General features: G+C 38.1%; 1 protein-coding gene across 2 annotated transcripts in view; it reads left to right on the top strand.

The window, feature by feature from the left end:
• Positions 1–17,688, top strand: part of bean1 (brain expressed, associated with NEDD4, 1) — a 47,805-nt gene that overhangs the window by 6,498 nt on the left and 23,619 nt on the right. The window contains exon 2 of one of the 2 annotated variants that reach the window (XM_080868336.1): positions 1,211–1,330. In XM_080868336.1, the coding sequence (XP_080724462.1) occupies positions 1,306–1,330 (25 nt within the window). In that variant the 5' untranslated portion in view covers positions 1,211–1,305. Of the gene's footprint in view, positions 1–1,124; positions 1,331–17,688 lie in introns of those variants that run through there. The other variant, XM_080868337.1, reaches the window with a different exon arrangement.

The raw sequence follows: 17,688 nt of genomic DNA, 5'->3' as shown, positions 1-17,688 counted from the left end.
TCTGTATCTGAATGCGGGATACAGACCTACGTCTCCACTGGTTCACAGCAGCTGTTCATGATTTTTGAGAAGAAAAAAGATGTTCACAATTAAACAAGCCTGTTGGATGTGTAAAAATAGAGATCCTCCTACATCGGATGGCATGCAATTCATCTCCGAGTTCCAAAACAAGAAGCCTGACCCTCAATAATACTTTTCTTGATGAATAAAAGGTTTTAAAAATGGCTGTGTCATTAATGTCAATAGTGAGTCAGTGGAGCGATGTGATGAATAAGAGAAGTCGACATGTAATGAAACGGAGGAAGTGCCTCTATTGATTAATGCAAAATTTATGCCTGAGGTAAAAGCAGCCTAAGCAACACTAATACATTTTCTGAAATGTGAAAAACATTAGCTTAGTTGTGGTGAAAATAAATGGAAAAAGTAAATATAACAAAGAAAGCTTCAAGCTGGCATCTTGGTGTTTGTTCCTGAAAATAAATTAGCAATACAAGCCTTTATGAGGAGGAATAAGCATAATCATTTTACAGAGAGACTGCTCTAAAGTTAAGCAAATCAGAGAAAGTTTTATCCACAGGTTTCTTCTTGCTTTCAGATTTTTCAAAGTCGTACTTACAAAAATTATCCTTTTGATGCTAACGTGTTTTCCTGGCATCATTGTTATTTTGCATAGCTGTTGCACAACTACAGTAGAAGAGTTAAAGCCTTCAGTATACAGTATTACAAGTATTAGATCCTTGTAGTAAATTACTAGTATTTGCCTTTATATGTGTGTGTGGTTCAGCTATTGATTGGAACGCTTCAACCCTTTGGCCATGTTCCTGAAAGAGCAATAAAGACACACACACACACACATTCAAATGTACACATAGATACACTCAAAGGATGGTGTGGGTGGCCACTTGACTGCCTCACAGACAGACAAATACACCTGCACACACACACAGACACACACACACATGTGGCCTGGGGCTTTCTAAACAGCCAAGCTCGGAGGTTGCAATTCGCACATCACTCTTTGCTACCTCCCTCTCTTCCTCCATCTCTCAGTAAAGCAACACAGCATCTCTCACGTTCTTTCATTTATTTCTCATTGGCCATCCACCCGCCTGCTGTTTGTTTTCTTTCCCTGCCCTCTTTAGGCTCACACCACACATTTTTTTCTCACTAATGTGCTGACCTTCCCATTGTTCTCTGTCTGTCTTTGTAGTTACATGTATAGCAGCACTGTGTCATACAGACCAGTAGAAGTTGGCTTCCTGCCTGCTGAGATGTGCCAATAGGAAACACTTTGAACAGGGGTTCATGCTGATGAAATTGATCTGCTCAGGTAAGGAACAAGTATGACATATTGATATTCAAAAGCCTGTAAATGAACAATTGTAATGTCAAACTGCATCTATGGGACTTCATTCAAAAGGTGAAAATTTATTCTTTTATGGAATATTTTCTAGAAAATGTCTTGTTTAGCATGCAGCTAAAACATAGCCTAACCCAAACCTGGTCACATGCAGTCTGGAGCACAGTGTGTGAAAAAAAACACATATAACATAAATTGTCTTTAACAATGCTATTGATCAGTTTTACTCTAAATTAATCAAGAAAAAGGCAAAAGTTATTATGTCGTGCTGGTACCAGACATAATGAGATTTGTTTTTGTTATTGAGGTAATCCTTTGTTTATTTTTAGTTGGATTACAGGTTGAGCTTTTAAACCCCAGAGAACGAGTTAGACATATTTATAGAAGCTCCCCATCTCAATAAAAGATGAATCACTGTCTTATGCAACAACTCCTGACCACAATGAAGACAGGAGATGGAAGGACAGAGGAACAGATGGATAGATAGATGGAGAAGCAGATGGATTGCTGGATGCATGGACAGATGCATGACTCTTGCAGATGTGTTTTTTTCTGTCAAGGTTGCCCTTCGAGAAAAGGATCCATCCTTCTTCACTCCTGTAAATTTCTCTAGTTTCCTCTAGAATATGACTCGGTTTCTTTATCAGTTTCTCTTTCCCTCTATTCACCACTCTGTTGCTCACACCTTTAATATCGCCGTCATTCTCTCCTTTTGACTCTCTCCCACTTTCTCGTTCTCCTCTCTGATCTATTATTCACATCCCTCTCTGACTCTTCTCTTTCTCCCTTGACACCTGAAATCTCTCCATCCCCTTCAGGGTGTTTAGGCCTCCACCGACAGTGCTTCCCTCCCAGGAAAAGAAATAGAATGATGAATAAAAGAACAGAGTGAAGAGATAGATAAAAAGCTTTGGTATGGGTGGCTCTATCGATATGCCAAGGTATTTCTTCCAGGCTGAGCTGGTAGCATTCAGACAGAGCTGAAAAGGAGAGCATTTGCAATGTTGCTGCAGTTTTTCAACACAGAACTGTTGCCAAAAATGTTTTTTTTTTCTTTTTTTGCTCATTACTGAAGCGTAGTATCCAGCATTAGTGAGCTTAAATGCAGTATTAACTGCAGTGTTTTTCAATATTTGACCGAATTTCAAAGCATGTTGTGAATTTTTTTCATTGAGCTCTTAGTGTCACTGCATTTGGTTGTTTTGAGGATGACACGTGGCAGCAGTTTATCCCTGAGCTTCATTGCAGCTGTGCCCCTGAGAAGGGCATGCATTTCCCAGCTGCCAGTAAAAACATCCACATCTGTCTTCTTTTTCTTGAAGACAGGAAAATGCAGTCAGTGAAGATATTCATGGAGTAAATATATGATTTATTCAGACACTCTTCCGCCTTCAGCATGTCCATAAATTCATTGTGTAGATGTCATAATAAGGTGTTAATGGGTGTATTTTAACCCAAACCAAAACCAAGTACAGAATGAGTACTGAAGCTGAATGCTGACACTCAAACTAATGTTACAACTGAGTGCTTTAAGTCACTGACTCACTGTCACCAGTCTCCAAAGGTGGAGTTTTGTTGCTATATTAAACTGAACACCAACTCTAACTTCCATTCAATGCAGTAAAACAACCAAATTTCAACTAAGATTAGGTAATAAATGACTCCTTGTAGGAAGAGGATGACACCAAATTGAAAGCAACTGAAAATGGCTATTCAATGAGCTGAAAGTATTCAAAATGATAAATGTTAAGAACATTAACTGCTAATGATCATATAATAAACGGCATCTATTGAAATGTATCATAAGGTATAATAATGAAATAGTTAATGGTCTTGAACTGTAAAGATGTAACAATGTCATAAAGGTTATTTGAACAATTAAGAGAATTTATGTTCTAGTGAACACTTATATTGTCTAAGTATTAAGTGAAAAAGTCTGTGCAGGAGATAAAAGCTAAACATAATCTACATATAAGATCAATGGCATGCGTGTGTGTCAGATGAAGGCAGATCTGAAATAGAATCTTCTTCCGTTCCTCCTCACTGCACACATCGTCTATCCGCGCTTGCCATATCCCTCCACCAAACCATCAATCATCACATTCCCATGCTTTATGGTAATAGGAGGAAAAACTGCATTTAACGGCATTTTACCTTCTACCTCACCTACCTATCTCTCTTAGTCCCTCCATCCATCCATCTGTCTGAGCTCTCATCCAATCCAGACACAGTATGAGGTTGTTTATTTAAATCTATTTAAATGGATATGAGGCGTGGGCATATACAGGGATATTTCACGGCCCGGCAGGTCAGCAAATATCAAAGCTGTTCCAGCTCACTAACCCCTGATCTCAGGGCCCATAGACATTTAGTACATACCACAGGTGGTCAAAGTTATGTCTATAAGTGATTGTGTATGAGAAATAATTCTATCTATCTATCTATCTATCTATCTATCTATCTATCTATCTATCTATCTATCTATCTATCTATCTATCTATCTATCTATCTATCTATCTATCTATCTATCTATCTATCTATCTATCTATCTATCTATCACCACCTGAAGAAATGAGCGACAGAAGTGATGAATCATGGCTGAAATTAAAAGGAGTGAAACAACTGCTTCTCTTCTAAGATTAAAAGGCCAAACTGGATGAGGTGTCTTGGAACAGTTTAAAGAATAAGAAAAAACAGAAAGTGCAAGGGAGGGGAGAGGAAGGAGAAGTGAAGGGTAAATGTCTTTGCTAATGTCTTTGGTGCCAATATTGACTAACACTGGCTCCCTCTGACTTTAGTACACTTACTGCATCCTCTTCAGATCGTTAGCTCTGTCATTAGAAAATGGACCTGTTGGCTCAGTTGTTCATTGTCATCACATTGGATGGATGGATGGACGGCTGTACGGACGGATGGCCAGACGGACAGATGGATGGCCAAACATCACATTTTCTTAATGGAAATATGAGCTTCTGAGATTTAAATTCAGTGTCAATGTTCAGTGAGAACTAATTATTTTTTCAAGGCTACTTCCTGACAGGGTGGACTGTGTAACAGTGAAATGTCAATTAACCAAATTTGGAACAGGTGGGACAGTTAAGAAAAAAAAAATCTATCCATTCAACTTTCAGCTTCCATCTTCTGAAAGATAGAGGTAGATAATCAAGACAAACATTAGAATACATTCAAAAATGGTTAACAGTGTCACATGTAAAATTAGCTAGATGTGTAAAGATTACTTAGATAGTCAAAGGCAGAGGATGTTACTCATCTAATTTCTCACAACAGTCAGTTGTATCGATTAATGGAATTAATGATTGGTGGTTCATAATACAATTTCATAGCACACCATCATGTTATGTAACATCTTGATCCATGGAAATGTTAGTATCAGTCTATGACTGAGTCCAGACAGGAAAGGGGGTGCAGGTGCTGTTTTAACACAATTTAAAACATTGCTTTTCATCCCCTCCCTTAAATTTTTTTTATCATCTTATCCCTCTCCACCCTTTTCTGGCTTATATCCCCTGCACAGCACTTCTGACAAAGAAGGAAAAAAGAGAAAGACCTAAAAGGGCAAAGCAACACAAGGATTTACACACTGAAACCCAAAGAGAGAGTGAGACAGCATGTGAGGGGAAAAGGGTCAGGGAAAGAAAGACATCAGTCTTCTAATTCAAAGGGGAGGTGTCTGTCTGAAATGGAATTCTGTGATATGATGTTACAGATTTTTTGGTTTTTTATTTATCAGACTGCTCCAGTTGGCCCTGTGCACTCAGCACTTGCTGGACTTGGTATAATCGTACTTTAGTGACCTGACAGAAAGACAGAAACGCATTTACTGCAATTCAATATAAGTGAAGGATATCAGATACAGTACAAGTTGCGAGAAGCAGACAGATTTAGATGTAATAGATAGTATACAGTTGCAAAAGAAAAAACATTATAGATTTCAACACCATTTCCAAACAACTCCAAGTTGAATTTTCACCTAACCTTATGAGTGTTGTTCGCAGAGGCTAAAAATTGCCCAGCTGGGCATGTGGCCGCCTGTCAAACTCTCAGTGGACACTTCTGCCTCTGCTTCTTTCTTTTTAAAATGTCAGAACAATTTCTCAGCTTTTGTCTGTTCAGTCAGGCTTTAAAGGCGATAATGTTGTTATGGAGATAATTGTGTAACAAGAAAGTCATCACAAAACTGTTAAAAAGTCATTTTTTGGAACTCGCAATGATGACCACTTTTTTTCAGTCAACCGAAGAGTTTATTATTGGCAGGTTTCAACAGTGTTACTAATGAAGGTAAAATATCAACTGGAAGTTTTATAACAAAATTCTTACATCAAATTTTCAAATCTACTCTATCAGATAAACTTATCAAATAAAAATAAGAAGAAGAATAAAACATAGATACATTAACTATTATATACATAGTACATTTCTACTCTGATCACATTCAGACATTGACAGAGCTTTATAAGTATTCTCTGCCTATCATGCACAGTTTCAAACTCTGCATGGGGGTTTAATCGGATTGGGAGCAATTTGGGCGATCGGTATGTTGCCCAAGGACACTGACATGTGGACTGGAGGAGCTGGAGATCAAACTACCGACCTTCCAACTGGCTCTGCCTCCTGAGCCACAGCTGTTGTTTTTGACTTCATGGTGTTTTGGCTTTCATACAAGTCATGAAGTCTGATGGATGACTGGTAATATAAGCAGAACAGGAGTTTTAAAAAGTAATTGTTTTAGTCCACGTGACCTGACTTTCTTGCACCTTGTATCTTAGCTGTACTACACGCTTGCTTTAAACAGGTTTTTAGTTTGTAATGTGTTCCTGTTAGAAGAGTTATTTTGAGTCATTTTTGAGTGTGCTACTGAAGCACAAATGCTCCCAAAATGCAATGCACAAAAGAAATGTAGCGTCTTTTCAAGTTAAAAAAAAAAAAAGTAAGTTGTAGTGAAACAGTTCCACAAAGTATTCAGTCTTAAAATGTCTCTTTGTTCAGTTTTTATCACCAGCAGCTTTCAAAATCTGAAGTTTCTTTTTCAGTTGGTCTACTTACTAAAGAGGTTTAGTGATGCTGGTGTTCGCCCCAGCATGCATCCCAGGGTGCCTTTTCAGAGACACAGCAGAAATGGATGAAAGCAGACAGTGATGGACACTCTCAAGCGAGTAAGGGTGTACTGCCATCTTGTCAGCTGCTTAGAGCAACAATGTGGAACCACAAGAGAACAGAAGTGGGGTAAGCAGGTGCAGCTGTCACCTCACAGTCAAGTGTGATAGGGTAAGGCACCTGTCACTCAAGAAGAAACAGCCATGCAGAAACTCTAACCAGTTCAACTGAGGTGTTTTGTGTGAAGTGACAGTGCTCTAAAATGTAAAAAGGGTAACAGTAAAATGTTATCCTTTATCCTTTATGCTCAAGGCTTTTTTCCACTTGGCAAAGGGGACTGGAGGTGTTATGTTGTGACTTGTGGAAGGACTCAGCGACAGGAAATTAGTCACTTAATCTACAAATGCATCATTTTTTGCTGTCTTGATTTACAGTACCAATCATAGCTGGATATAAAGTGCTCCCTGAATTCCTATGGCTCATTTTCCAGTCTGTACTGGCTCCATCCTGCTCACTGAGCAATCATAATTTCCAGTTATTATAAATCAAAACTGGATTTCCAGGGATGACTGACCAATCACAAAAAGTATATACTGCAATCAGTGGTAGGATTTATTCAGTGTTGTGCACACCACTGAGATACCACAGTCTGACTATGTGGTTCATATGTGCATGAAAGAATATTAATACATATTTCTGTTCCTCTGCACATTGACACAACTAGTTCACAGGACACCCCGTAAACCTCCCAGGTCTCTGATGCACCTGCTCATTAAAAACTTTCCCTTCCTGGTTCTTGCCAAATCAACACCGCCAACAGCTGCAAGTACATTTTACTTTGAACTAACTAACTAAGTGGACCAGTGAAGGAATTTGTTTGGAGCCGTGTAAGATCACTTGTCTTATTATGCTTGTGTTCAGCACGATGGCAGCCTATTTGCTTCTACAACCAATGGACACAAATAGTTGGCTATAGTTACCTTGTAACAACCCTTTGAGCACTCACATTTGCATGTTATAACCAATCAGCATGTTCTAGGACTGAAAAATGAAGCCAATGTGAAAGCACCAGAAACCACAGATCCCCACAGACACTTATGTTGAAATCCCTAATTTTAGCTATAAAAACCTGTCGTATGCTTATGGTCCCCAATTCATAACAACTGCAAGTTTTATCAGGTTTAAAGTTCGGTGTGTGTAGCTATAGTTTGTGCTCTAGTTTTGCTTAGTGACATACTAGTATTCTATTAGTCTTTTAGCACCTGCACCCTGACATTAACTAATTCTGCTCTTGTGTCCAAGACAGTAACTTCTAGCTCTAAAAACCAACAACATAGCAGGCAAAAAACTAAATTTGAGGGTTATGAAGCCTAGAAACCACTGGCTGATGTCACCATGACTATGACCTTGTTTTCAGAAACTATGTTTGGCTATAATCTGTATTAATTAGCTAATTAAATTATGTTTCGGAGTTTGGATAATCTTTGCTAATTGCCTATCACCAATATAGAGAGTGGCACCAGTCTTACGTCATTAGCATGGAATTGACCTAATTTGACAGCTGTAAGTATTTATTTCCTCCTAGATTAAATAATAGGTAAGCCAGAATACAATAAGAATTAAAAATTCTAATTTGATGCCAAGTGTGAACCTCGGTATGCTTCAGACTCATTCTTCATCATGTAAATGCTAACAAAGCAGATATAGTATTTAGGCTAGTTTGACAATGCTACACTGATAACCTAAATCCTCTGACAGATTATTTTTTACAATTCATGATTGATAATATCATCTAAATTATCTGGTTAGTGTGCCAGCAGTTGTTTATGGAGATAAGCAATCCAAACAAGCGATTAACACAACAATAAAGGATGGTAGCAGATGAATGAATTAGAAAAGAGGTTGATGATTAAATGAGGGGAAAGCAGGAATATGGGCCAGCAGGGTGTGATAATATGTCTCTCTGTCATCTATCTCACATGGGAGGGCGAGAGACAGAGAGCGATTAAGGGGATGTATGATGTATTCTGACCCATATTCTCACACACAGCATGTTTTGTGACCCACATACTACCTCGTCCAATTACACATCTAAATGTTATACTAACATGTGTGTGACTAACTTTCTGTGCGTTATCAAGAATGAACGCACAGTTGTACCTAGAATATGAAGCTTTTAAAGCTGGTTAACCTACATTCTGTTATGTTCTGTGGTTTGCTTTCAAAAGATCCTGGCAGCTCACTTGATAGTGGATAATATATTTTATTTTATTACATTTCAATGTTGCACTTCAGAAGTTTTACATTTATATTACATGATAACATCAGAGAGCAATCTGATCATCTATACTTACCAATGATTGCACAACCTTTCTTGGGAATAGTTGTAGTAGTTGTATAGACCCTAATAAGCATGGCAATAGCTTAATATGAATAGATCACAGGCCCATGGGCAAGTGATTTAAAACATCACTATTCCTCACACTGCAGGAATAAGCCCTGCCGAGTTGTTTGTGCTTGTTTCTTGTTCATAAGACATTGGACATTGGCCTGTTTTACATCTTTGCTGAATCAGCGTTGTGTAGCCAAGTCATCACTCAGTTTATACTACTGTAGTTGTCCATCATCTTGATGACGTTCATCAGGATGACGTGTGTAAAGCTTGCATAAAGCTTTGTGAAAAGAAACAAATCCTCAGTATATGATAAATGAAAAATGCCTTAAACAGGCATCACCCTCATCCATCTTGCTAAGTCGCTTAAAGCATGCATTTATGTTTTTTCTTTTTTACTCTTTTCTTACTTTTACCATTATTTTTCACTTTCTTGCACCTGTGAATACAGACATAACCAGCCAGCCCACAATAAATAAGCTTATACACAGGGGATAGTTATGTAATACAAATAGTTCACCTAATGTACTGCTTTTTAATTATATTGTCCAATCGATCAGAAAAAGCTGAAGTAATGGTGTACCCTATGTAATCTTCAGTATTTATTAATGGCTGTTATGATTTTGTAGTGCTGTATTTTAATACTTTAAACCTTTGAGCAAGGATCACTAAACACGAGGAACAGCCAACCCTGCTTCTAACATAAAATCCACAGTTATATAATTTATGAAAATTATGTTTTAAACCAAGGTCGGCTGAGCATAAGCAGAAAAAAATGACAAATTGTTGAAGTGGAACTCTAATTTGGACACACACTGAAGTATTGTGTTCAGAAATAACAGTATACAGTTTGGTAACATTAGAAAGCTTTACTAACAGCTTCTGTGACCCATGGCTGACATTCTGCCCGTGGTATAGTGGATGTACTCCAGGACTCAGCAGCATCACTTTGGATGTAGCAGAAAGTACAACACCCAAACACACTTGACACTCTCATCCAGAGAGAAGAGGAGTGCTTTAGCTTTTCTTTGTGAGGTGTGAAGTTACTCCGAACCCGAAACTAGAAGAAAATATTTCGGCACATGCGAGGCACTTTGCTGTTGTTTTCTTCCAGTGCGAATGTTTTTCCTTCTCCAACTCCTCCTCCATTCCCTGCTCCATTGGTAATGGAACATGATGGTTTAATGGACAATGTTCTCCCTCGTCCAATGCCAGTCTTCCTGGCATTCATTCAATACAACAACAGGAAGGATTAAAGACCGAAAGGGAAGGAGAAGAGCAAGACAGCATTGAAAGAGAGAGGAAGAGAGGAGGTTGAGTGAGAGATGTTCTCTTTGTGCTTCCTGTTGTCCTTTGACCTGGCAGTAGGAAGCTTAAAACTTTTCCAGTCACTGCACAAGTGAAGAGATAACATCTGTCATTTAATGTCATGACTGCAGCACTCACAAATTGACACTGTTTGAAAAAATTCTGTTGCATTTAGAGGATCAACATTTTTTCATAAGACTGTAAATGTTATTATTATTACTACTACTATTATTATTACTATTATTATTATTGTTATTATTATTATTATCTGCAAATTAGTTAAATGAAGGACATTGACAACATAGAACTACCTTTTGTTTTATTTTTTCATTGCAAGCCTCTTTCTTTACTTTCAGTACCTCACAGGTACAGGTTTTTCTTTTTCCTGAATATCCCATATAAAATAGCCATGTTTGGCTTGATTCATTCTGAAAGCAATAGTTTTAGTGTCAAGACTGATCACATGTTAGAAAAGGAGGAAAAATATTGTTTCTGCAAGCAGTGCAATATTTCTGCCACCCAGACAAGTTCACAGACTGGATGTTAACAGTGTGACACATAAGCTTTGTGTAAAAATGGCTATTTCATTAGTTATACTTTGCAATTATTGGTTGGGCCCCTTTTGCCTCCAGAAGTACCTTAATTGTTTGTGGCATACATTCAACAAGAGGCTGGAAACATTCCTCAAATATTCTGGTCCATATTGACATGATGGCATCATACAGTTGATTTGCAGATTTCCAACACATCCCAAAGGAGTTCTATTGGATTAAGATCTGCTGACTGGAGGCCATTTGAGTACAGTGAAGTCATTCTCATGTTCAAGAAACCATTCGAGATGGCACAGTGTGTTATCCTGCTGGAAGCAGCCACCTGAAGATTGGTACACTGTGATCATGACGGTATGGGCATGGTTAGCAACACTACTCATGTAAGCTGTGGAGTTTAAATGATGCTCAGTTCATACTAAGAGGACCAAGTGTACCTAAAACATTACACCACAACCAGCAGCCTGAGGAAATGTGAAAGCGGGATGGATCCATGCTTTCACTTTGTTTATGTTGAATTCTGACACTACCATTGAAATTGTCACATCAGAAATTAAGATTCATCGGACATAGCATCATTTTTCCAATGTTTTATTGTCTAACTTAGTGAGCATGTGTAAATTGTACCTTTAGTTTCCTGTTCTTAGCTAACTTGTGTGACTTCTGGTGAGGTCCTGTCCTGTTTTATCCCATTTGCTTCAAGGTTCAAGGTTTTATGAAGTCAGAGTTGCTATTGTGCTCTAGTTGTAACAAGTGGTTATTTGAATTAATTTTGCTATCCTATCCTTTTGCTGAAAGCACTCTGGCTATTCTCCTCTGGCCTCTGACTTTAACAAGACATATTGGCCCATAAAGCCGCTTCTCAATGGGTAATAAGGACGTATTTTCTCTTCTTCAGAACATTCTCTGTATCAGAATCAGAATGCTTTAATAATCCCTAATAAAATTATGTAAACCCTAGAGATGGTTGTTTGCAAATTTCCAGTTTGTGAAATATTCAGAAAAGCCCATCTAGCAGGTCTTCATTCTTAAATACATCATGGCGCTAATTAAATACTTGCATTAACAAGCAGATGTGTAGTTGCGTGAGTGTATGTCACTAGTTTTGGGGGGGTTTTAAGCTTCATGAAATACTTTGGAAGAGTGTCTTACTGAAAGAAACCATCAAAAAAAAAGCTCATAGCCAAAGTAAGAGAGACCCTGAAGGCTTCTACCAAAAACAATTAGGTTGGAAATGTTCCTTATTTTGTAATGATAAACAAATAAATGTAACATTGCATTTGAAAAAAACACCAGCTGAGAGGTTAATTAGTGTCTGTGCTAGCTGATGCAAATCCAGCATGGGTTAGATGCACACAGAGGGGTTTTCAAATACACTCAAATCTCCGCAGTCCCTGCTAAGCATGAAAACTCTGTACAAAGGCGCATTAAATCATGTCAAGACTCTCCCAGCAGTGGTAAGTTAGACATATTGAAGTAAAGTGCCAACTTTCTATTCTTTCTAGTCTTTTTTTAATTAGCTAAACAATAATGTGTGGAGCACAAACACTTTTGGCTTCATGTCAAACAAAACAAATCACCCGACCAGACACTGCCAGCAATTATTTAAAAAATGTGGTTATGAAAAATACAACTAATAGACTAATAAACCCTCAGTAGTCTCCCTTGTATACCTTTAGATACAATAATGAACCCACTACAGAATGTGTCAAAATGTCAGTCATTGTGAAGAAGAAATTTACAAGAATGTGATTGTATCATGTTTAAATGACACCAATGATTCAGTGCCAAGGAAAGAAAAACAATTATAAACATGCTGATTCAGAATATGTGCACAAAGTGACATGTTCTTAGTTTCATTAGCGTCCTGCTGAGCACTAGCTGTTTTAAAGACACAGTCAGGTAACGAGTCAAAGAGAAACCAATTAAAACTAGCTGTGAGGTTGTGAGCTAGCACACACAGGTTCACTGTGCCTTGGCATTAAATCGTTGGAGCTCTACTGAAAAGAAAAAGGCAATTTTTCATCTTTTCAGAGAAAGACTATCCGTAAAGCAAAGGTAAGTAACGTTACCTCAATGTCTTGTGACTGAGAACTACATTAACACCATAATATCCCTCTGTGTGGATGGTGCAGAGAGAGATGTTTCATAATAAAGCAGCAATAAACAGTGGAGGAACTACCTCTTCCTAATAAGTAAACACATGTCTTCATGCTTTCCGGTACCGACACAGTGGATAACCACAGCAATACAGGGAGTGCAGAATTATTAGGCAAGTTGTATTTTTGAGGAATAATTTTATTATTGAACAACAACCATGTTCTCAATGAACCCAAAAAACTCATTAATATCAAAGCTGAATGTTTTAGGAAGTAGTTTTTAGTTTGTTTTTAGTTTTAGCTATTTTAGGGGGATATCTGTGTGTGCAGGTGACTATTACTGTGCATAATTATTAGGCAACTTAACAAAAAACAAATATATACCCATTTCAATTATTTATTTTTACCAGTGACACCAATATAACATCTCCACATTCACAAATATACATTTCTGACATTCAAAAACAAAACAAAAACAAATCAGCGACCAATATAGCCACCTTTCATTGCAAGGACACTCAAAAGCCTGCCATCCATGGATTCTGTCAGTGTTTTGATCTGTTCACCATCAACGTTGCGTGCAGCAGCAACCACAGCCTCCCAGACACTGTTCAGAGAGGTGTACTGTTTTCCCTCCTTGTAAATCTCACATTTGATGATGGACCACAGGTTCTCAATGGGGTTCAGATCAGGTGAACAAGGTGGCCATGTCATTAGTTTTTCTTCTTTTATACCCTTTCTTGCCAGCCACTCTGTGGAGTACTTGGACGCGTGTGATGGAGCATTGTCCTGCATGAAAATCATGTTTTTCTTGAAGGATGCAGACTTCTTCCTGTACCACTGCTTGAAGAAGGTGTCTTCCAGAAACTGGCAGTAGGACTGGGAGTTGAACTTGACTCCATCCTCAACCCGAAAAGGCCCCACAAGCTCATCTTTGATGATACCAGCCCAAACCAGTACTCCACCTCCACCTTGCTGGCGTCTGAGTCGGACTGGAGCTCTCTGCCCTTTACCAATCCAGCCACGGGCCCATCCATCTGGCCCATCAAGACTCACTCTCATTTCATCAGTCCATAAAACCTTAGAAAAATCAGTCTTGAGATATTTCTTGGCCCAGTCTTGACGTTTCAGCTTGTGTGTCTTGTTCAGTGGTGGTCGTCTTTCAGCCTTTCTTACCTTGGCCATGTCTCTGAGTATTGCATACCTTGTGCTTTTGGGCACTCCAGTGATGTTGCAGCTCTGAAATATGGCCAAACTGGTGGCAAGTGGCATCTTGGCAGCTGCACGCTTGACTTTTCTCAGTTCATGGGCAGTTATTTTGCGCCTTGGTTTTTCCACACGCTTCTTGCGACCCTGTTGACTATTTTGAATGAAACGCTTGATTGTTCGATGATCACGCTTCAGAAGCTTTGCAATTTTGAGACTGCTGCATCCCTCTGCAAGATATCTCACTATTTTTGACTTTTCTGAGCCCATCAAGTCCTTCTTTTGACCCATTTTGCCAAAGGAAAGGACGTTGCCTAATAATTATGCACACCTGATATAGGGTGTGCATCATTAGACCACACCCCTTCTCATTACAGAGATGCACATCACCTAATATGCTTAATTGGTAGTAGGCTTTCGAGCCTATACAGCTTGGAGTAAGACAACATGCATGAAGAGGATGATGTGGACAAAATACTCATTTGCCTAATAATGCTGCACTCCCTGTATGTCTGTGCTGTCTGGTTGGAAAAGTAGTGCATTTGTGTCCGTTTAGCTGTGGAGAGGTAAGAATTGCACGTACATAACCAGATGTGCTTGTATGCACTCTTCAAAAAAGTGAGATGGGTTTAGCGTGACACAGATGAAGCTTTGTGCAGGTTGAATACTGATTGGCAAAAAATTTGGCCTGACCATGAAAAGGAAGCAACTGTGTCATTTACTACAAAGGGGGAAAGAAAAAAAAGAATAAACATTTTTCAAAAAAGCAGCTTAAGAAACACAGACAGTGGTAATTTCCATTGTTTTTAACACTGAGTTTCACATCAACTCATTGTATGGTACAACTTTGGTTATCTTGGCAGCTGGATGAAAGACCCAAAAGAGCACAAGCAAGAATATCCAACAGAAATATTGTTCCACATATTTTTGAAACTGGACCTTGGTGATAATGAGCAGCAACATCTAGATGTTGGTCCGCTAAGCTGCGCTTAGGCTCTACCTATGATCGATGCACAACAATGCTGGCTCTTAGGCCCAAATTCTAGAATAGAATTAGTCAAAATATTGTCAAATGGTATACTGGTACTGCATCTTTCTACTCAATTTGAGCACTCATAGTTCTTCTACTATCTATTAACCCATTCACACACTTTCATTCAGCTTACCTATACCTAACTACTTTTATCAAACATTGACACACACACTGATGAATTTGCTGAGGATCTTGCCCAAAGATGCTTTGACACATAGACTGTAGGAGTCAGGGATTAAGCCACTGACCTTTTGATTTGTAGATGCCCCACTCTAGCACCTCTGCTATAGCCATCCACAAAAAAGCAACAACAGGAACATTTAAAGCATATTTGCCTGTAACTACAGAATCCTGAACAGGAAATGTACATAAAAATTGGAGGGAAAGGATGTATGTGTTCCTCAATGATAGAAAACGCTTAATTTATTAAACCCTTTTTGGATGCCAAAGAGTTTTTTGATTTTTTTTAAAGGTTCATAAAAAAAAACTAATGGAAGATTTTATTTTAACGCTGAAGACTGGAGAGGTCAAAAAGAAACAGACATACAGCTATTAAAGAATACTGAATGACACAAAATCAGTCATAGTATTTAAATCAAAAGATGTGCAACTGTAAATGTATCCATAATACTGCTGTCAAAATGTCCCCATTTCAAATTGAAAAGCACATTTAATTAATTGACTGCATGCTAACAAGGTAAATGGCCGTATATTGTGGTTGAGATGTCTTCAGTATCACTTAGGCTGATTGGCTTGAAACGCCTGCTGTGTAGTCAGACACTTGCAATGATGATAATGCACCCTAATGAGCATCCTGAACGAATTGCATTGATACTGATTGTTATGTGTAACTGCCTTAATTGCCCCTCAGTGTCAAATGTGCTAAATGTTGTCCATTAGCTAATGAATGAGCTCACTTAAAACACATTTTCTAGACGTACAGAGATTTTGAAAAAAATCAGTCACCTAAAAACAACTCACTTACTTCCTTGATCGTGTGTTGTTACCTTGGAAAAAACTCTTCCTTTGATCCTATTTAAGAAAAAAAAAACTATATGCAAGAAATACATTTATTTATATAAATTAGGCAAATATTTAGATGAACAGGACTAACTTGGTATGTTACTAAAGGTAAGAGAAAAATCACCAAAACCAATTCATCTTTCTACTGCCTACAGCAATCCTCCATGCTATGTTATGAGAAACATCTCCTAATGACTTACTGTATAGTGCGTCTTGATTAATCTTTTTTTCTAAATAATTATTACAAAGGGTGGTCAAACTTTAATACTCTTTTGAAGATGAGATTTTGTTTCTGCTATTACTCACATAGAATAAACATTTCTTCAAGTCACAACATACACATCTGCTATTCGACACAACTTTATCTACCATTGTAGCTAACCAATCAGACACACACAGTGTGACTGTGAGCAAAAATTGCACAAATGTAGTAAAAGTGATACAAAATTATGAAAATTGATATTTTATTTCTTTTAATTAAATTTGTTGGAATGTTCAGTAAATATTATAGTTTCAAAAAATATAATTTCCTGGCAATTATTTAATGGTTAAGGCTTTACAGGGCAAATCATATTTCATCAGAGCTGTTATGTTAATGTATATCGCAGTACACCTACAAAAAAAACAAAATGTCATAATATTGTATATATAATAATTGTTTTCATAACAATATAACTAATCACTAATCCAGCACTAGCTAGAGATTGCTAGCACTTGATTTGACCGACTTATACCTAATTCCCTAAATTTTTCCTGGCAAAGATTCAGAAAGGTTTTGGAACCATTTCCCAGAAACTGTGGTCTCTTTTGACATGAGAGCATCAAACAGTTGCTGCAAATTTGTTGGCTGAACATCCACGATGCCAGCTTCCTTTTCTAACACATTCCAAATGTGCTCTATTGTCTTGAGATCTGGTTGACCATCAGTGTGAGTTTTCTGATTTGGCATGTTATCCTTCTGTCAGCAGCCATCAGAAGATGGTTACTAAGGAGCACAAAAGCCCCTTTTCCATTAGTACCTACTCGGATTGAGTCACAGCGGTTCACCATGGTTTTCAGGGTTTTCCAGTAGGTCATAGTACGTGGTACCAGGTACTTTTTTAGTACCTGCTCGGCCGGGGTTCCAAGTGATCTGAGCAGGTACTAAAATGTGAAGTCATCAGACTTCATGCCACCGGTTGGCTGTTCAGTAGCGTCACTCGATGAGTCGTGAGAGTGTCCCACCCCGCTTTGCAGTGTTGCTATGACGAAATCACGCACATTAGGTAGTACTGGATTGTAATGGAAAACCAGTCGATCCGAATAGAGTCGTGGCAACCCATGATGAGTCGATCCGAGTATGTGTTCAAGATGGCACCGGGGGTCATGGCACGCCGTCTCTCGGTTCTGCAATGTTTATGTTTTGTGTTCTTACTGGTGTCCCTGTTAGTTTTAAAAACCCACTCCCTGTTGGCGTATGAGGCACACTTTAGCACTTTTTCCATTAGTAGTAGTAATAATAATAATAATAATAATAATAACTTTATTTATAAAGAGCTTTCAAACAAAGTGCTGTAAAACTATTTGAAACTAAAGAGATAAATAAAATAAAAGTGATACATAGC

Source organism: Rhamphochromis sp. 'chilingali', assembly GCF_963969265.1.
Source record: "Rhamphochromis sp. 'chilingali' genome assembly, chromosome: 20".
Lineage (NCBI taxonomy): Eukaryota > Metazoa > Chordata > Actinopteri > Cichliformes > Cichlidae > Rhamphochromis > Rhamphochromis sp. 'chilingali'.
Note: the sequence above shows the minus strand (reverse complement) of the source record. Positions and strands in the feature narration are given on the sequence as shown.